The sequence below is a fragment of the Prinia subflava genome, chromosome 1, assembly GCF_021018805.1.
Source record: "Prinia subflava isolate CZ2003 ecotype Zambia chromosome 1, Cam_Psub_1.2, whole genome shotgun sequence".
NCBI lineage: Eukaryota > Metazoa > Chordata > Aves > Passeriformes > Cisticolidae > Prinia > Prinia subflava.
This window is the reverse complement of record NC_086247.1, coordinates 64,757,347-64,779,495: the sequence shown is the minus strand read 5'-3', so window position 1 is coordinate 64,779,495 and position 22,149 is coordinate 64,757,347. Positions and strand designations below refer to the sequence as shown.

The window sequence follows — 22,149 nt, the reverse complement described above, 5'->3', positions numbered from 1 at the left end:
AGAACTATTATTCAGAAGCACTGCTTCACTTCATGGGAAAATTACAGTTCTGATTAACAAGCAGCACAAGTTCCATGTCATTTGCTAAGCATTTTCTTGGTTTCTAATACAAGAGTGGGTAAGCATGATAACAATCTTGTTTAAGAATTCTCTTAACATCTCTTTCTCTCAGGAAGAAATAAAGTTTTACTCAAAGTACGTTATTCTTGACAATTTATTAAGGTCTCGCTAATATTCCAATTAAAATTATGAACTGAATAATTGAAGTACACCGTATTCCTAGCGTAACATTTGCTTTACAAAATTACTGTTGAGACATAAAAGGAATAAACATCTTTAAATGAAGGTTGCCTTTATAGAATCCTTAAGAGATTTGGACTGATACCTTCTGCTCAGTCTCAAAGAACAGTCTAAGCAACTTGTGAAATAATCCAAAGCTGACAAAAGCCGTGTGTTAGATGACAACACTACCATTTAAACACAAAACCAAGAGAATGTGTAGTAAGAGCAAGGAGTGTAGGCCATGTTAGGAGAATGGGGAAAAGCATCCTGATAGAACTAACTTGAATAAAGACCTAATGTAATGTGATATAAGTGAGGAATTTAGAGGCAAAGGATTTCTGGGAGGCAGGATGGACACAGAAGCAGGTTTCAGTAGGAAAAGTGAGACAGTCGAGAGGCAGAGGGCAGCATGTACTAGATCAGAGCAGAGGAAGATGAAGTGAGAATGTAAGGATGAAATACATGGTGTTTGGAATGTCTATGGCACACAGGGAGGGCAGGAAATTTCAGACTTCACATGAAGGATTCAGGCTAGCTTTCAAAGCATGGTCAGGATTCAGGTGGAGAGAGAAGGAGAGCAAAGAGCTACAGAAGTGGATGTTTCCCTAATCACCATTCATTCATCTAAAAAGGTAAGAGCTGAGAGAAAAGTCTGAGATTCCTTCAGCCAAATGAATCAGTGCAAGGAACCACAATGCTGACTCACTGCATGATTCTAAGAGTGATTTTCAAATTGCAAGCCAAACAAAATACAAGACACACAGTAAGACCAGAAACTACACAGAAAACCAGGAAGTAAAAAAACACATTCACAACTGTCTTGCTCCCTGAAGCTTCTTCACTGACCATCTCTCTACCTGCATGATAAAGGCAAGTTTACATTAAAGATTAGTGATTTACTGCAGTACTGGCATTTCTCCCTACTGGAAATGCAGTTTACAGCTGCAGCAATGTTCAGAGTTACACCCTCTACTAATCTGGTAAAACTAAAAGGGTGATACTACTGAAAAGAGCTTAGACCATGGATATTACGTAAAAAATACACATAAAGCTTAAGGTAGCAGCATGCATCTAAATGCTGCATGATAGACCCAAAGTAGGAAATGGAGGGGACAAGAAAAAAAAAAAAAAAGCAACCACAAACTTAAACCCATGAATAAACACTTCTCTCCAGCTCATATGCATCTCAGAAGCCAAGAAATCATCTGAATTATTGAAACCGTTTTGTTCAATGGTAGAATTACAATCTTCCTGTAGTATCAGAAAATTTATATTCCAATTTCACCCTACTGCAAGGTTTTTAACTCAACTTCTGCAACAGCAAGCAAATCAAAATGCAAGTGGTATTTTAGAAAATGAAGATACAAGGACATTCTGTAGAGAACAGAGAAATGAGCATAATACCTACCAGGTTTGAATGTAATTAGGCAGGATCGGTTTGTGCAAGTGCCCTCTGGGAATATCATTATCTTGAAGTAAAAAAAAAAGTTGACTTTTAAGAACTATTTCTATGTGAACTTATTTATAAACACATTTTTTCAAAGCTGTTATTAACTGACTACAGCAAAAACATTCTCAGGGAAAAACAGTTCAGTTAGAATAAAGGAAAAAAAAGGTGCTAAAGATGTCAAATAAAGTTCTACCTCAACAGTAAAAAATATTTTTCTTTACTTATTTGTGATTTTGCCTCTTTCTTCCCCTCCAATAATAATTTTATTTATCGGAACACTGACAGTGACTAGAAACACTTGTTAAGTATGAGTATTTTCACCAAAGACTTTGGTGCTGGCAAAAGCATCAGTCTGTTTTGTTTCAGAACAGAATTCCTGCTCCCAGGTTACCTGCTTACAGGCTATGAAAATACAGTTATTTTCTCTTTGCTATTACTTGGCATGTGCACAGACGCCCAAATGACAGAGACTGAAAATACCTGAATACAATTCTAAAAAAAGAGTAGAAAATGCTTAAGTTGAACCAATTCAGTAGAAGAGGGTAACTGTACAAAAATAAACAAGCCCCTCCCCCCAAATCTATACCATAAGGGAATGAAGCAATGGACTAGAATTAACATTACTAGTTTTATTGCCCACTCTGTCCTAGCTTGCTTTGAAATCTAATGATGAAAGTAATAATGCAAAAGCTACATATTACCTCTCATTGTTTACAGATGTTTATAACGTTTTTGCAGTCCAGTATGCAGAGGCATACCCCTGTTAGCAGCAATAATCCCACAATAAACATACAGTACACTAATCTCAAAAAAAATCACAGGAATGCTTCCAATTTGCAAAATAATCACATGCTTCTAGGAATCTGAGATCTTAAATAGTCATCCTTTCCTTCCCATTACTCTTTCAAGGCACATTATAAATAAAATTTCTGCACATTTTAGGTGCAGAAAAAAACTCTGAGCCACTTATTTTATCCATGCTTTCATCACATGTTTTAATAGAGGTAGTTATTGGAATATCCAAATTTTTTGGGCTGTCTTGCTCAGTATCATATCAACGATGGCAGTGCCAAAATCTTGTGAAGGGCAAGAACACACAGTACTTCCCCAGGTATTCTGCTGAGTACTTCATTATTTTCTTCTTAGAGGACTTCCTCACCTGCTGTGATCTGTCCATTTACTACCACTTAAGAGCTGTCTACCCATGTAGACTTACCCAGTTTCCCTTGAAACATAATGCAGTGAGAGACATCTTACATTTCATCTTCTAGGAACAGGAGGTGGGGAGATTTCACACACACATACACACCCCACCCCAAACCATCCACAGCCCCCCATGATGAAAAAGGTAAACTGCATATCCAAAGCCTGGAAATGGCAAATACCCTCTCTTACAGAGTAGCAGAATACAGTACCTGTGGCCATTTACCACCGGACTGGGCACGCCTCTTTATCTCTTCAACAGTTTTCCTGCGAGAATCCTGGTCTGCCCGAGACACAAATACCGGTCGGATGTATTTGATCAGAGCTGAAGAGGAGGGAAAACAAAAACAAGGACCAGCCTTTATATTTCCCTTTGTTTGAAAAAGAACCCCTCCCCCTAACAGTAATCTGAACAAAAATTTTTTGTATAGAAGAACTACACTACTTTACTATATTACACTGCAAAACCAAATAGTTGAATTATTGCAATTTTATTGAAATATTTTCATAAGTTTCTGTAAGGAAAACAGTTTTCACAGTTTTTGCATTTTGCACTTTTTCAATTTTAAATAGATAATACATACAACACAGATAATGTAAAACGTGATGGTACATATTATACAGTTTTCTGCAACAATGCAGCTGTGGCTGTCTATAGGCCATTTCCTCCTCCTACAAAAATCACAATCTATAGCCACTCCCAAGGCAGTAAAGCAGCAGGAATCTCCCTGCTATGTAAGTGTTTGCAAAAGACATCCTGTCAGTCATCCTGTCTCTGTCTTTAGAGCTTTTGTCTTCTATGACAGCTCAGTTCCACTAAAGGTACACCCCCAAAGATGTTATATACACTGATGCTATTTTTTGTGAAGAATCAGTGTCAACAGAAGCATGTTAATTTTCTCAGTTGCCACTTGTTTGCCTGTTCCTCATACGGGATGAATTAGATCTCAGACATCCTCTTCCTGGCTCAGTGGGAGACCTCTTGTACATAGCCAGACACAAAATGAACATGAGCAAAAATCAGAACTCAATCTACAAGATACTCTCCATGCATGTCTGTCACAAGGACACCAAAGAAAACTTCCAAAACAATAAGAAGTCTGTACAGCTCTTTTGCAGTGTCCAAAAGCACCACAAGAGAAGCACCTTCAAATACTTCAAGTGCTTCATGCCTTTATTTAAGCAGGCTATCTTGAAAAACCTTTTAATAATTTTTGTCTCATGTAATCTTATTGAAGGTTCAAGAGTCACTAAAGCATTAGCTATTCTACTTGCCCCAAATACAGTTTTCATTTTTCCAGCCACTGTGAGAGGAGTTCACTGACACTGTATAATCTGCTTTTGTCAAGGACAGACTTGCTACATTAACGGATCAGCCAGTGCTTAAAGTGTAAAGAAAAAGCAGTGTAAGGAATGACAGCCCCATACTCAGCAAAACCTGCTGGTTATGGTGTTATCCCACTGGAAGTCTAGCCACCAACTCACCGAAATCCTTCAGTTCTCAAAGTTCTGACAAACTAATCTGTCAAACCTTACAGCAAGGTCCCAAACATTCAGCCAGCCTCTGAAATATTACTTTTATCCCACAAGTTGCCACAGCTCAGGAGACAGTGTATCAGAAAAGTTGCCTTACTCTTGTACTTTTTCCTACACGCCTGCTCTTCAACAATATCTATAGAACAATGCTTGTCAGGGCAGCAAGATCATCTTTGGTCAGCTGGGTTACTGCCAAGGCAAGGTAAAAACAAACAAAAAAGCCCCAAAACAAACCACAACAAGACTAACACACAAAGAATAGGGAAAAAAACCAAAAACAAACCAAACCCACAAACACAGAACAAGCAATAAAAATAACAAGAAAACCATACTTGGTATCATAATTGTTTCCTTCTTAGCCATCCTACTCCTGAGTTTGCCCCGCTATTGCAAATCCCTATTTCATAGCAAAAACACTATAAAGTAAAAGATCCAACATCCCCAGCCTTCAGTTGGAAGGCTCTTTTACACTAGGCCCAAATGAAGGCATTTAGGTTACTTCAGGCCAAGGAATGAATAAGAATTCCAGAACTCCCAGGCTCTTTTCTGAGGACATGCTGGAAGCAGGGTCTTATCTACAACACATGAAATTAAGCAAGCAGACAAAGCAGATTTTTCTTCAGGCAGTGTGACAGAAAACATGAGACTACACTGATGTCATCTGTATCTGAAAACTGTACAGGCAAGCCGTGCAAATCTGGAAACTTTACTGCTACAACCTTTCCTAAGGCAAGCTACTGTAATGTTACTAAGCTCCGGAAGAAACGGTGAGTTATCTCACAAATGACCAGCACCACAAACAGCAACATACCCCCGTGCAAAGAATAATTAATATGGTATGCTGAAAGGCAGAGGCAACTGAAACGTTAGCTTCCTATGGATTTGTCCTGCCTGTTGAATTAGCGTATTAGGGTGGTTACACTAAGCCTTACTTCCTTAGAAATTAGACTAAAAAGCTGACAGAACTCTTGTTTTAATATTAAACAGCAACTGAAGATCCTGTGAGACACCAACTACCAGGCCCTTAGTGGTTAAGTCCAACAATTAAAGTGAACTTGAAACTCTCAGTCATCAGTAAAAATACATACCAAGGGAAGTCTAACTCTGTAGTCTTTTCTTAACCACTTCTGAAAACAGAGCACAAGGCTACACAGACCTTTACTCTCACCACATATTTTCATGTCCAGTACACACACAAATCTGAAAATTCAAAGGCTGTACCAATTCGATCTGTGCAAGAAAGCCAGGAGCAGGGCCAAAGGTCTGTAAAGAGAAGCTGAGAAACATACCAAATAGGCAGCCAAGTTGAGACTGTGGTCAGAAGTCAATTTGAAACACAGGGAGACAGTACCTAAGGTAGTGTGAGATGCAAGGAATAGGCAGGGCTAGGGCAGTCAGACCAGAAGTGAATGCGTAATGTGCTCTGGACAGCTGGCATACTGAGCAAGTAAAGAAAACAAGTAGAACTCTGCAACATGTTCAATAAACAGAACAAAATCATACCCTTCTCTGCTCAGCAATTTAACTGTCCAAGACTAGCTGTAACAGATAGTGAAGACCATAGCTCAAGTGTTCAGAGATTCTGAAAAATGTGATTGCCCAGTTCCTCTCACTCCATTAAAACCACCCTTGAATTATCAAATCTAGTGGGCAATGACAGACAATCCATCAATTCACAAAAGTGATCTTGTGAATGTCATTATTCCAGCTTTTTCTCTAGCAGTGTCAGTCCTATTTCATCTAGTCACTCTCATTCCCAATTACAGATCATAAAAGGAGACCTGAGAACAGTTGACATGCTGTATTTTACTTTCTTAGGCAGGTGCCTGCCATTTAAATAGTGCTGCCAGTAAGTCATTAAAACCTCTGCCTCTCAGGGCAGCCAGAATGCCACACATAGTCTAACCAACTGAAAGTTGCTCCAAACAGCCTTTTTCAAGAGAGCCTGCAAAAACTCAGTACTGCTTTAATTAACAGCAGGGTGGCAGATCCAACTGATTTCAGAATCGTAACTCCCATGCAATCAATTCCAGCACCAGATCAATGCATAAGCAAAACCCTTTTTTTTCCTCATAATCTGAACACATACAGTTGTTGTCTTTAAATTTCTTAGGACAACAGCAGGGAAAAATTATTTCCCCTCTCTCATTGCAGACAAGTATGTGTGAGGAAACCTAGTTTTGATTCAAGCCACAAAGTGCTGTATAACACACAACAGCAGAAAGTATTGTAGCAAACCATTTATACTGGCAACATCACCACTGGCTCTACAAGGCACCAGAGAACAAAAAGCTAGCGAACAGCAACGTGGCACTACACACAATTCTTCTAAAATGTGTCCATACACACATTTTTGAGTGGGAAGTTACGTCTTCACCACTGCAGAATCAGCAGCAAACAAAGTGACAGCTGCAATAGTAGAGAATGCTGAAGCTGAGGCTTTCACTTGGCCTCTCTCCCAAACAACACAAAACCCCATCACCACATTCCCTGACGCTCTAAGGGAACCCTATAGAAGCACCACAACTTGTTCTGCTTGCCTTTAACATGGAAGTAAGCTGTACAAGTAGCCTGCTGTGGGATATCCATTTACTCCACAGCTTTTTTCTAGTGTGGAAAAACTACTATTATTTTTCTAATAGCAGTCACCATATTGTGCATTCTGTATTTAGGGATACAAAACCCACGAAAGATAAAGGTTGAAAAGCACTGTCTTGGGCTTAGTTTTCAAGAGATGCATTACTCAAATGTACATGCTCACAAGGTTCTGAACTCACAACTTTTCTAATGAAGTAACATCTAGTATGAAAACTGCTCTTTTCTGTAGAGAAAAAAAGAAACCTGCAAGAGGCTCAAAACTCCTCTGAAAGTTACAGGGGAAGAAAACCATTAAGGTTCTAGATTACAATTACTTCCTGTGTACATAGACAGAGACCTTAAAAACTGAAAACCTCAAGAACACACAGACACCCTCCACACATATGAAGTTGTATCAATGCACAAAACTTAATTTAACCAAAATTAGGATCTTTTGGACTTGGAATTACACTGCTCTTTCATAAGAACTGTTATAGTCATGATACTCTCTAAGAGATTTGTAAAGCTGGTGATAGTATCTTATTATATATATATACACATATATAATATATATACTTATTTGATTCAAGTCTGAATCAACCACTGAAGATAAATGTATGTCAAGAACAACTCCTCCAAGTCTGACTAAATGCTTAGCAGATGGACCACCTGACTGAAGGCATGCCAAGTATTCATGGGATAGAGCCGGTATTACTGGGAAAGTTCTCCTCTCTACTTCCAAAAAGAAAGGCAGGAAACAGCCTATTGGACAAGGAAAGGTCAGCAGTGGGTACAGTAAGTAAATAATTGGTGTCCTCTTTACCTTTAACAGAAGTCAACTCTGTGGTATTTGAGTTGGTCTTTCAAAATGTCACCTGTTTGCTTTAAGGACTTCTTGAGGGACAAAAGCTATTTTTTTATCTCAGAGATGGCTGTTTGCTCTCACATCTACAATACCTGTATGTAGTTTATGTTTTAGCTTTCTGCTGCCAATCTAAAAAGTATTTAAGGCAGGCAGCAGTGTTGGCTTGAAGGTTTCCCATATACTGCAGAATGTACCTTCAATAAATGACATTAACTAGTGATGGTGGTTTAGGCATTCCAGCATCAGTTTAAATAAGAAGTAATTTTTACAGAATTTTCCAGGACTCCAAGCCAAATGATAAACACATACCTATAATATACAGGTGACAATGCAAATATTTTAAGTCTCTCTGAGAGAGCTTCTGTGACACTGAAATCTTGCAGGACCATCTGGGTGCCCACAGTCTGAAGGAAACATTGAATTTTTAAACAGAGTTTTAAAGAAGATGAAATGGATAAGCTTGGCAACAACTTCAAGATTCTCCTCAGAAATGAGGAGCTGAAGTGTGTACTTAAGGCAGGCTACATAGCAACACAGCATAGCATGTTGGCATTCATCCTGGTGACCTCGGTGTTTAAGCCCCTGATTTACAGTGTATAAAAGAGAAGAAATCTGTAATGCCTTCACCTTAAAACAGATTTTTCCACAAGGATTTTAAGGACTGCTTTAGTGAATCTCAGAAGTGTTTAAATGTGAGGTTCTTACAGAAGAACTATGGGTCTACCACAGTTCTCTTCCTTGTGTGCTTTGGAAGGATTGGGGGTACTTGGGATAAAGGACTAAAGGATTAAGGTTGCACAACAGAGCTGGTGGGTAATTTGGCACCTTTTGAGATGAAAACTTTCCCAGCTACCCAAGCAAAAATGCTTTCCCCTGAATTAGTTATTCTCATCTTTTAGTCAGGATGCTTGAGAAAGTCCTATAATGCACTTTCAAAAAAGCAGCTTGAACAAAAATTCACAAGTTTACTAAATGTGGAAAAAAACATCGACAATAGAATTGATGGTTTTATAGCACTGTATGATTCTCCCTTTCTCTGTAGGTCTGCTGTGTTCTGCCAAACCCAATTTACCTCATTCCTCTTTAGAAACTTAAGGTAACATATCATCCTGTACATTTCACAGGTACCAACTCCCTCTCCTTTACAGACAGTGGTAGATTTGTTGAGAAGTTGCCTAAAGTTTAAATTAACTTTTCACTTATATTTAGTTTCTAAAAGTTTAGACCACTGAAAACGTTCAAATCGTAAAACTGGTCTAAAGTCCCCATCAGTTCATATTTACTGATAAATCCCTTTTCCTTCTTATTGAAGCATTTCTGCAGCAGCACCAGTCATTTCAGCAATGAAAAACTACTTCTATCCACAGTGCTTCAACAGCCAAAAATAAGACAGTGAAGTGTAACTATCCAGAATTTATGCACAAACCTTGTCCTGACTTGGAAGTGGGATTCAGTAGACAAAACAGGCAAGTTTATGAATCTGTACTGATAAATTGATCTGACTTCTTCAGAGCATGTAAGGTATAACAGATTTCTACATGTCATTCTCCCACTGTATGGTTTAATTGTCCAGCAAAGTTCACATCTCCAATCTACCAAAACCCTGAAAAGTCATTGTGTAGAAACATACATCTTCCTTCAGCATCATGACATATTCCATCTGTTTGGCATTCTCTACTTTCCAAATACTGATTTTTTTTTTAATGATCATTGAAATACTGCTTATATTTGGGCAAGCATTTCCTCCCCAGAGTTTGTTAACCTTTGTGTGTGTGCCAAATGGATAATTTTCTTCACTACTGACCACTAACTGAAGAGTTCATAACTTTTCCCCTAGAACCAAACAGCATTTTTAAATCTGGTTTTGTTTTCCTAAAAAGGATGAAGATGTCTGTAAGAGTCACAAGATGTAAGTCTGCTTCTGGACTTTGCAAAGCAGGAGAGCTGCCTTCAAGTTAGAAAGCAATAAAACCCTCATACACAAACACAGTTGTGGAGTACTTCCAATCCCATAAAGAACAGGCTTTTAATCATCTGGACTTTCAAGTGGATCAGAAGCTTAATATTCCATGACTGGCAAACTAAGGGTACTATAATATAGGCAGCTGTTCCAGAAACCTATTAAAGTACTTGCAGAACCAATCTTAGTAAACATTTAGCAATCAGATAATTTTGTGCCTGCTAAAGCACCTGATCCCTCTGGTATACAATGTCTCAATAAACACTGTCATTACATCAAAAAGCCAATTTATTTATGTATATTTGAATATATCAGATTAGGATGTACTCTTCAACCAAAATCCTCATCCTTGGAAATTATCTTTAAATTTCCACTTCATTTTTTACATGTTTAAGTCTGTTCAGACAGTTAAATGAATGTACTTTATTCAAGGCTTCCCAGAAGATTCAGAATAACCATTAACAAGACCCAAGGATAACAAGTTTAGGATCATCAGTGACTGGCTCCAAAACCTTACTGAAGATGGTACACCAAGCTTGTAGGACTTACAGAACTGAAGAACACACAACACAATTCTGACCTCCCTGGGATAAATTCTGGATGAATGTTTAGAGTGTTGACAATTTACCAGGCAATCCAATAAAAACATGAGCATATTATCACACAAGTACAAGAGAAACACATCAGTAGTCCAATAAAATTAAGTGCATTTTTTTAATGTGTGTGCATGTAGAGAGGTGTAAATAACATTGGGATTAAAATATAAGATCAAAGGAAAGGATAGTCAGCACTATCTACTTCACAGAATATGTCTCTCAAAGCAGAGAAATTTATTTGTTTTGAAAAAAATAAAGCAGAGTTTTATTCGAAAGTTCTCACTCATTTTTAAGACAAACTAATCAATAGAGTGATTACTACCTCTCTGTTAAGGTCTATTTACTTAAATAACACAAACTGCTGTCATTAATGTTGCTCATACAAAAGTCCATCCCTAAAAACAAAAATGGGTTTTGAACTCTCAATCCCAGTTACCACCTTTGGTATGCCTCACTTCTGTGGCACTTTTGTGAACCCTTCACAAGTGACTACATAAGTTTTGTGGCTATACAGCAGAAAGCAAATGCAGCTATGCAAGACAAAACATTCATTTATTTGACTGCACTGTACATTCCAGTAATATTCCATCAAATCACTACATGTTCTCTTTTTCTGTAACTGGTTTTACTCTCATATGAATTAAATGAAGTGAATAATTATTAAAATGTATTGTAGGAAGTCTAGACTTGCCATGGAATCATGTAAAAGTCACCTTAAAATTAAATTAGATATTTAGAAAATAGTTTGATCTACTCAATACACATTATTTGTGTTACATTCAGGGGAACTACAATCTCCACATCGCTACAGATTCTCCTGGTTCCTACTGAATGTACTACGTGGGATACTTAAGTAGCCATTACAGCACTGTCAAACGCCATTCTGCCACTTCATCACACTGCAGCAGCACAACACGGACTGGAGTTACCTCATTGAATTTGGGTCCTCCAGACAGACCACCCTCAAGTCAAAGGGAGTTCCACACAGACTACTTTTATTTGGCTGAGCCAGCAATTATTAAACAGTCAACTGAGTCACCTGAGAAAGATAAATCAGCCCCTGCTTCTATGTCTGGACTGCTCCTAAGACCTAAGTTGGCCTGGATACACCTGTGCTGTACAGGACTGCCAACATACTGCCTCACAACACTATCTTCTTTCAGTACTGAACAAGGGAGTTCAATTTCTTTTTGTTTTCACACTATGCTTGCTTGCATACACTTGTTTTCAAAAGCACATGCTTGCCTGCACCCTTTTTCTTTTTGTTCAAAGTATCTATTCATTTTTACATAGATTTTTCACTGCCACAACTTTCTAAACATCGTCAGTAAGATATTCAATGAAATTAAGCTACAACTACAGATCTGGCCTGAATTTTGCCTCATACAGGTAGACCCTTATATGACAAGATTCCTTAAATGAAACTTCCATTTCTAACCACTCACCCCTTGTGGCCATGTCTCAGCTTCTTTTTGAATATGACCTTAAAAACACATTGTCTAATTAAATTTTAGAAGGATACAGCCTAATTGCACTTAGTTGCAAAGGAACTCAAAGCTTTTGTTTAGACTTACATTTAAGAGTCCTACCCATGGCCAAAGTAAAATCTTCTGTCACTTTTACACTACCCATGAAAATCTACACAATGACAGACAGGGATATTCTTTGAACTTTGCTGGTCGCTAGACACAAGATGGTAGGTTTCTCCAAAATGCTTCCACAAAGACTTTAGTTAGAAGTCTACAAGTCCAAAAACTTACACAATTTTTTGCCTGTCACAACTGCACCAAGAATCACAGGTGTCTCTCAAACATTTGTGAGAACTTACATGAATAATACCAAGATAGTATTCAAGCACTACTGACTCAGGCATCTGCTTTTCTCATGACTAAACCCAAGTGCACAACAATCTGCTCTTGTGCTCACCTCTCACACTCTGCCTGAAACAAACTTACTGATGTGTGAAGGATTAGCAGCACTCCCTCAAGGCAGGGTAGCATTCAGAGCAGACTACATTCCTAAAACACATTTCTGGGAGGGCACCCCAACTCACAACAAGTCTCAGTAGACTTTCTCCCTGGCATCAGCCTTTGCTTCCACAGCCCCATCTAATTTTCTTTTCCATCTGGCAGGTCTTAAAATGTTACAAGTTCACTGCAAATTAAACCATGAGTTCTGTAGGACTGCTTTGACTTCATACAGGGATTCAACTTTGGAGAAAGTGGAAAAAGAACCTCCCCCTCCCGCCCCAATTTTTTTTTATTGACATTCAGAGTAGACCAGTTAAAAAAAATTTCACACCATATATTATAGCAAAATTTCCTTTCTGTTTCAGTCCTTCTCATACAGACCCAATTACCTTCCTAAGCAAACTTTTTAAATTGTTCTTGAAAAATGAAGCATCCGCAACTTACTTCCCCAGACAGGAATATCTTTGCTTTCTGCTTTCATCACAATGGAGGCGAAGGTCATCGTTACTGGAATGGCATCAAAGTAGGAAGAATGGGGAGCCACCGTTAATATTGCTGCTTCTGCTGGCAATGCCCGTCTGCCTTTCACATTTATCCAGTGGAATCCACCAGCAAGCCACATCATTCTCATTATTGCCTTCAGCAAAATATCCACTATCCTGTAAAGAGTTAGGAAAAGAGTTATGTTGCCACAGGAACACCTTAAAATAATTAAATGAAAAATTACATGCATGAAAAGTTCAGATAGGATATGATGCTTAAAACAGACCTGGAACAGTGCACACACTTTGTTCTTCTCCTTCTCAGATGATTTAAAACCACTTTTAAGGTAACACGGTATTCAACTTCATTTCATACCTGAACACTAATTCATTCTAGTCCCCAAGACTGGCATTTAGTTCATCATTAATTTTAATTCAGACTATGACTGTTAAGTTTCTTCTACACAATGCCTAATAAGGTTTTCTAGTAACACCTAAAAAGCTCTAATAAATTGAGCCCTGAAATACGCTATTAGGATATCGCCAGAATTCACTTACCCTGATTCTTGGTTTCAAGTTTACCCAAAAAAAACCAGGGGACAAATGTAGGGCAGAGATTCTCAAATACAGGAAGGCCTACAGGATACATATAAGAGCTCTGGAAATATTTTACTTCGTTCCCTTTCCCCATCTTCTCCTAAAGTGATTTGGATTCTTGCTTCTTGTGGATTTTTTTTTGTGGGATGGGAAGGTTTTTTCAATGGAGTTTTGTTTGTCTGTCTTTTTAAACTGTCTACCAGTCATGAAGAGAGAAACTTTGTTCAAACAGAGTACAAAAATCTAACACCACAAATTATAACACTTACATGGACTGGGAGGCTGGAGAGCAGGGTAGCACTGAAAACTGGATAAAATGGGTAAGGGAGAATCTAAAGAGATTCAAAATAACTATGCAAGACTGAAGGGAGCAATTATTCCATCAGTTATTGTATTTTTATCATTCCAAAAGAAATGCAAAGTGAAATGCCTCTGTGGTTCTCAACCTCCTTCCCTCCTGTGATGCAAAACAATCGCCCTCCTTTCTGCTAGTGCCAGCTCCTAATTTTAAAGTGTTCAATAGAAGAGGCCCTTCCCTCCTTTCCTGCTCCACAAATAGCAGTTTTCATGGATGGGAGGACACTCTCTTACGTTCTACCTTAATTAGCACTGCAATATCAGAACAACCGCAGACTTTTAGTAAGCACCGGAGTATGGGGTAAGCCCTCAGGGAATCCACACAAGTTTTGTCAGTTCATCACAGGGTAAAAGACAATGGGGTGAAGCAGTTTAAAACAACAATTGAGAATATGAAATCTGGGCACATTCCACAGAGTCAATCTTCATAATTAGAAGTTGGTATTATAGGAATAAATGCAATTGAAGATGCCACAACAAAGCTTCACAGTACATCCTCAATAAAGGTAAGAAGCCAGAGATTATGAGAGTAATTCTTGGATCACCCGGCAAATCAAAGAGTTGAGGCATTTCTAGTTTCCTACCAAGGGAAAGTGTTTAATAATTTTTATATTTTTCTTTCGAAGAGTAGATCTCTGAGACAGGTAAAAGTGTTTCCCATCTCCTCTATTTCACACTGCTGAACTACATAGAGATTCTCTTGGTATTTCACCACATCAGTGACTCACTTTCGCCACCAGGAGAGGGGCTTTTCAAGCTCTTGCTCATCAGATCCCATTGAAGCAATGAACGCAAAAGGCCAGGCCAGCAGCATCATAAAAGCAGCGAAAAAGAGTCGGATAGGAAACAGAGTCAAGGTCATGAAGGCAATCTGCAAAATAATAATAATAAAAAGAAGCATTATTCCACCACAATTTCAGACTGAAAAGGTCAGTGATCCCTAGCAACTGATACCATTTCTTAACTTAAAAATATCTAATGGTAGAAACAGCAGAACACCATTCCATTCCATATGCTAGATAGGGTTTAAAAAAGCACACTTTTCAATATCACAATAGCTGGGCAAGGATGAGTAATGAGGCATAAGGTGCTGTCTCATGTTGTGCTTAATCTGATGCATCTCCAGGCTGCTGTGGAAAGATTAATTCATATTCTTCTCTTCCCTGATGCAGATCTAGTCATCATGCAGCTCACTCTCCACTTCCTCTCACTTCCCAAAACAGCTCAACAACCAACTCACTCTGTAGGTGCACAAATCTGTAAATCTAGAGTAGGTGCAGGGAACACACAACAGGAGAAAAGCCCAAGATACCACTTTCAAGCCCTAAGCTACCAGCCCACTGCAGTTGGATTTTACAGGGCTGGTTCAGACTGGCACCGGCATCTTGTAACAACCATGATCTTACTGTCTGGAACAGGATTCCAGTCCCTATGGAGACTCCACTTTAGTTTGCAGACTTGACAGAAAAAGGATTTCTTTTTTCTTAGATAGGCTAGTTTCCCAGATGAACCAGTATAACTTCACACACTACAATGGTAAGGTGAGCATCAGAGTCACACCCACTCACACAACTCTGCGTCCACAGACAAGACCACCACGTCTGGCAGCAAAAAGAGAAGCATTCCAGAGATGAGAGCAGCTGCCTTCTAAGTTTGTAAAATGAGAAGGACCAGCCACTAAGAAATAAGTGAAACAAAATGCAGATGAGGACGCAGATTTTTGGGATTCACACCTCCTCCTTCCTTCCCAAGTCTCCTACTCCATGGCAAAGCTGAGTGGTAGGTGACTAGGTGACTGGTAGTGACATATTCCATCCCTTGACTCTCTGTACCAATCCTTCGTACCAAAGATCATTTTAGTGCCACATCACAAAATGAAAGCAGAAGTTGTATCCCTAATGTCATAAAAGATGGCACAAATGTGCAGAAAAGGCCTCTTGGTCTTCCAGAGACAGCAGGGATGGTAATAGCCAGCAAGAAGCAAATGCTCCAAATGTACAAGGTCTGGCTGTGACACCAGCCTCTTTTTAGCAGGGAGCAGCTCAGTAACTGTTCACACAAGAAAACTGGCAGGAGAGAAAAGTACGTCTACCTCCTGAAGAAGGTTAGGAATCAAGAAAGGTGCTACCATTTAAAAAGTAGTTCAGTCCCTATCTACATTCAGACATCTTCCCAGGTAAGAAAGCTTCTATCCTGTTAAACCTATGTACAGCAACAGCATCAGTGTGAGACAGAAAAAAGGTGAAGATCCTGTCCCCACTGGCGGCTGCCAGAGACCAGAATACAAGGGACATACACTCTGGCTCTGACCTTATGTGGACACTTTGGTGAACACATTCCTGCATATTTGAGATGTTCATAGAGACATGTCTTCCGTTAAAATGGTGAACTCTGGCAAAAAGTAATATGTAAACACCTGCATTTCGAGATATATTTTAAAACCCCTAAAGGTCCACTCAAAGCTGTACTTTGAAGGGTTCAGCTCATGACCAAAGAAATCTCAAGAGGGGGTTGACTACACCTTATTTAATATCTGCTGGTCTACAGCATCCAACTTAGTTTTTCAGAAGATGCAGTGTATACTGTGAAAGACCTACGGATAGCTTGTAATGGAAGGCTGCCCTGGGAAACTGATCTCCATTCTTCCACCAGAAGGGCTTAAACCTGATGTAAGGCAAGTCACTTTAAGTAGGTATCATATGTTCTTCTTGTTTAGAGAGACTGCATTCAGAGTTAACTATGACCTCACAATGAAGGTATGAAATATGAACTCAAGTTTCAAGTTCTCCAAAATATCTGGTCCTACGTATCTAAGCACTGAGCAAGAGAATCAGAGCACCCTTGTTTCAACTTCTCTAGGTCTGTATCCTATCTTGAAAACCACTATCAGCTCTCATGCACAGGGAAGCTGAAAAAAATGCAACTTGGAAATTACCAACACCATAAGAAACATCACTAAAAACAGTGCTTTGCCAAGAAAATTTCCATGACTTGTTACAAAGTAGCAGTCACAATACTCAGAAACTAAATACTATTTGATATGGTAGAGATTTTGATTTTTCTTTTACACATACCAGATAATTACATCTTACCCCACACTAATACTTCCTCACTGTTATCATCCCTATAGCTGAACTCACCAAAGACGGTGGTGAAGGAGCTAGAGATTTACCCCTCAACAATTCTCTCACTACCCACTTTGCCACTCTGCAAGTTCCCCAACAGACACATTCATGGAGATAAATACAGGAGGAAAAATTTTCCTGTGCAGCTAAGCCAATCTAGCAGATCACTACTGTGAAAGAGTGGTCCTGTTCACTCTCTCCTCAATCCTCCCCTTGAGTCAGCTCTAGCACTTATGTGAGCTAGCAATGAGCCAATATAGCTCATTAGCGAGAAAAAACACAGCCATCACAGCAAAAGAAAATAATCAGAACACAAAACCACAATGATATGCTGGCTTAATGAGCCAAATCAGCTCACCAAGGCACCAAATGAACACCAGCACTGGTGAAATAAAAGGGCCAGAAACACTGGAAGAAAGAAAAATGGCATTGTATTGTGTTTTCAAGTAGCAGGGAAAAAGCTACAGATGCTTAGTGACAGCTCCAGTAACGCTTCTGCCTGTTCTGCAGTGGTAACAGGAATCAAGAGCTTGGACTTACATGACAGGTGCCCAGGAGATGTTAGTATGAACAAAATCTATGGTTAATAAAATCATGTCGGTCTTTCTCCCAGAAAAAATCTTTTTATTATAGGACTGAAATAAATCAGGTAGCTTCAAGAATGACTCCTACTGTCACCCTCAGATCAGAGTAATTAGCCATCATTTCTTCTGATGAGACTCAGTTCAGAAACAGTCTTACTGCTTTTATGCTCTTGTAATCTCACAATTTTTATAAAAAGTCAATGGAAGACGACGTGAACAGTTGCTCGATAGTCAAAAGGATTTCTTTTTACTGTTGTTCTTTTTCCTCATGGCTGTTTTCCCCTCTCACTTTCTATCTTTCTTTCACTCCCACAGTCTCGGGCTGGAACATGCTAAAAAGCATCTACTTTGAGCTACATTAATGAACAAAAAAGCTAATCTAACCTTTTGCAGAATGCAGGATGAGGTTGTAGCAAAGATAATGGGGCTATCTGGCAGGCCATCAGCAACAGACACCAGACCATGGACAAAGGAGTCTTTGTCTCCCAGTCCCCTGGGTTCCCTACTTCTTGTACCTACATTCCTATCCTTCCTCGATAGCCTGTGCAATCCCAGAAACCCCGGTCAGATTCACAGGACAGACAGAAAAGCCTGTGACACAATACATGCCTACAGCTGAACAGGAAGTGAGTTCAGCTGCAATAGTTCACACCGAGCCCTCCAAGGCTGTAGAGAGGAGAATGCACACTTCTGTAATTCACCTGGAGGCATTTCTTCTCAAGTGGAGCAGTTCCACAGCTCTGCTTTAACAGCTTCTATCTCAAGCACAACTTTTAATCAGTGAAGAGGCTCGAAAAGCATGACTAAGGCAAAGAAAAAATCTACTGCAGTTCTGTAAGGCAGCCTATGGGCTTTTTCCTGCATAAAACAGCAACAGTGAGACTGAACCCAATCTCCATTGGGTTAAAGAACTCTGTGCTACCGTACATCAGTGAAAGACCGCTCGCTTAAAAAGCAAGTCTGAGACATACTCTTTGGTGAGGAGCTGTTCCTTTGGCTTGTGCACTGTGACAAACTACAGTGGATTGAACACGTGTCCTCATCTTCATTGCAAACAATAAATCCTTGAAATCCCTTGGCAAAGCTCACATCTCGTACCTATGAACAGGGCAGGCCACACAGAAAGCAGGTGTGCTCTACAACCAGGAACTTCCCTGACAAAGCACCTCAAGGTCTGCCAGGACTCACATCAGATCAGCAATACTAGTAGCTCCTGTGAGACTCAATACTGTAAAAACTGTAAATAGAGTCTGCTCTCCTCTCCCAGCAGCATTTTAAAAATTTCTTATAAATAACCAAGCAGAAAGCAACATTAGTTGTTATGACTGGAGACAACCCTAGTCCATATGAACATGTTCTACCTTTGCCTCTCCCTGCTCCCTGAAAGACTTCTACCTCATTAACTGCACATTAACCATGACTTCAGGAACAAAGTACGGTACATGGAAAGGAAATCTTTCTACTATGCAGTTTATTGAGGAAGCTCTAGATATAAACTAAATGACGCCAGTGACACAAACCTTTTCTCCCTTTTCCAGCTCAAGCAACAATTTATGAGCAACCATTGAATACATACTGGGCAACTTAAAAAGTGAAAACCTTTTCTACTAGAGTGTACTGTAAATTCCTGGGCTGCCCAATAGGTAACATGAGGCACATTCTGATGTTTTTTAAGTCAGGACATCCGTATCTTGTGTTAAGCATCTGGGCAGCAACAGGGCAGTGCAACAACGAACTTCACTCAAATGCAAATCAAAGCTGGATCTAAAGAGCCTTGACCAAGAGGCTCAACATTAGTGAATCATAATTGCCAATGTTAACAGGTTCTGAAGGCTCCCAAAACAACAGCTTTCTGAAGCTGAGGTATTACAGTGATGGAAGTGGCAGAAAAGGCCAGCCCCTCATTAGGTGAGCTCTGACAGCATGTCTTCCTCCAGCAAGTGACCCAGATCTTACCGAGAGCCTAAGACAAGGGCCATGCCCTCTGAATACCCAGCCACTTACTGCTCACTGTGCGAGGCGAGGCAGAGGCACGGAGGGGGAAAAGAAAAACAACCCTCAAACCAAACAACGAAATAAAAAGCCACGCAACTGCAATTTTGCATTTTACTACCGCTTCCTGTAGTCTCACCGCTACCTGCACGACACCTCAATTACGCCGCAGGCACTATTTACCCAGGGGCAAAACTTCGGCTGCACTGGGATGTCTTGGCCCAGGTTAATACCTGCCTTAACCTGACGCTGAAAAAGAGCGGCTCTGCAGGGCTGCGCCCCCGCCCCCTATTAAAAAAATCAACACAAAAAAATCCCGAAAAACAGAAAAATGAAAAAAAAAACCCCTCCCAAACCTCAAAATGCCAACCCTTAAAAAAACCCACCAAACAAACAAAACCAACAGCTTTTTCTTTTTTTTTTTTTCCCTTTGAAGGAGGCATCGGAGCGCAAGTTGAGGCGCACACCCCGCGCTACAGCATCAGGGCCGCCCCCGGTACCCCGCCCGGGCCGGGCACGGCGGCCCCCGGCAGCCGCCTCGCACACGCCCAGCGCCGCTGCCCGGCTCTGCCCGGCCCCGCCGCCTCACAAAGCACCGGCGGCGCGGAGCCCCCGCCCGCCGCAGGACGCGGCCCGGCAGCCGGTACGCCGCGGGGGACGCGAGGAAGGCGGCGGCGGCGAGGAAGGGCGGCCGGCGGCCGCACGCCCCTACCTTGGCTTTCTCCAGGGGGCTGAAGCGCAGCTGGTGCACGAAGGGGCTCCGCGGCGGCGGCCCGCGTTCCCGGCTGCCGCCCGCGCAGCATCCCCGGCCGCGGCTGCTCAACTTCATGGCGGGGCAGGACGACGGGCGGACGCGGCGCGGGAGAGGGCGCGGGCTGTGCGCGGCCGCCGGTCGCGGGCAGCGGCGGCGCCGGGCGGGAGCGCGGAGTGCGGGCAGCACCGGCGGCCGGAGCGCTCCCCGCTCAACGCCGGCCCCCGCCCTCCCGGCCGGCCGCGCATGCGCGCTGCGCGCCGGCTACAGCGGCTCGGCTGCGGTTCCGCGTCGGCTGAGAATGCGAAGCGCCTGGGAATGGGAAGCGGCGGCGCGGGGGGCGCGCACCCTCGCGCCCGCCTTCCCTCCGCCCACCTACCCACCCTCGGAGCGTCCCCCTCGGGCATGCCGGGAGCGCGGCCCCGCCCGGCGGCATGAGGGGCGCCGCCCGCCCGCGCCCCGGGGCCGAGCCCGCGCCGCATCCCCGGCGGGAAGGAGGGGATGTGGCGGGGGCGGCCGCGGGGAGCTGCCGCCAGCGCCGCGCAGGTGCTGGCACCTCGCCCGAAGGCCCGAACGGGGGTTCCGCTGGGCGTATGAGAGCGGAGGGGAGTTTAGAGAAACGGGGAAACGAGGAGGGGCGAAGGGAGTCGCTCCGGACTGGAGATGGGTGTGAGGGGCCGCGGCTGTAGCGGAGCCCGTGTGGTGGTGCTGGCTGAGCATCGCCGCCGTAGCTGGGAGAAGCCAGGTGTTGTGCTGGCATCACGTGCCGGGGCTGGTGAGCTCCGTGGGGAGAGCTCCGCTCCAAGCAAACCTAGACAGTTTTTAATGAAGTCTGGCTAATTTGCACCGTGGGGATCTTGACAGAGTTGGCTGAGGAAGTAGCTGAGTTTGGGGTTTCAGAAATCTTTAAATGGAAAGTTAAGTTATTAAGAAATAAAGAAAATCATTCGTGTTCTGTCCATTTTCAAAAGACCAAGCCGGATGACCTGTACTGATCGTGACTGTTTTAACATAAACCACAGGCAAAACAGTAGAAAAAGATAGGAAAACGGTTTGATAAACAAAAATAAGTAAGATACCCTTAATGTCAATCACATCGACTTAAAAAACAATTCTGATAGCCTCATTCAGTAACACAGGCTGTGTTACTGAATTAATTTAAATTAAAAGTAACTGCAGAAACTTGGCTTCTGTTTTTAATCTAGTAGGCTTAAAACTGCAAAATAGTCTCTGAGTCCTTTGGTTAATACCATATGTACTTCTAATGGCTAATGCTGTTGAACAGAGAATGTGTTAAATGAAGAAATAGTTTTTGACTTCTGAAAGATCAGAAGAGTTTTCAGAGGCTAGTCTTCATAGTTTTGGGGTGTGCAAGTTTCTGCAGCCTCAGCATTTTCAAGGTTTTTACCAGAGATGCAAAATAAACTCGCTGCTAATAGAATCTATGGATGTGCTAAATGGTAACTTAGTAAACTACTGTGAGAGCGACTGCAAGGTCACCTGGACTGCTTAGTAAAATTAACACTTTCAAACAGCCAAATGTGCAGGCCAAATTTACTGCCAAGTTTTCCAGAAACACAAGCGATGTCTCTGGAATGAGAGCTTACATCTTAGAAAAAGCTGTCTAAAAATCATGTCAAGGAAACAGTTATGGATAAGATGCAATGTGTCCAGCCTGACTGTTGGATGTACAACGAGCATTACAGTGTGTATTAATGGGAACTGATAGTAGAACAAGGTGTGTGGCTCTTGCCATTAAAGATCAAGTGGTGCAGGAAGGACCTGCCAGAACATTGTAGTACTGGAGGAAATCTCTTAAAAT

General features: G+C 41.4%; 1 protein-coding gene across 1 annotated transcript in view; it reads right to left on the bottom strand.

The window, feature by feature from the left end:
* Positions 1-20,773, bottom strand: part of LPCAT1 (lysophosphatidylcholine acyltransferase 1) — a 67,200-nt gene extending 46,427 nt beyond the window's left edge. The window contains 7 exon segments of the mRNA XM_063398471.1: positions 1,691-1,751; positions 3,148-3,260; positions 12,884-13,098; positions 14,604-14,746; positions 20,289-20,522; positions 20,525-20,563; positions 20,566-20,773. Of these exon segments, the coding sequence (XP_063254541.1) occupies positions 1,691-1,751; positions 3,148-3,260; positions 12,884-13,098; positions 14,604-14,746; positions 20,289-20,522; positions 20,525-20,563; positions 20,566-20,763 (1,003 nt within the window). The 5' untranslated portion in view covers positions 20,764-20,773.
* Positions 20,774-22,149: the final 1,376 nt, after the last annotated feature.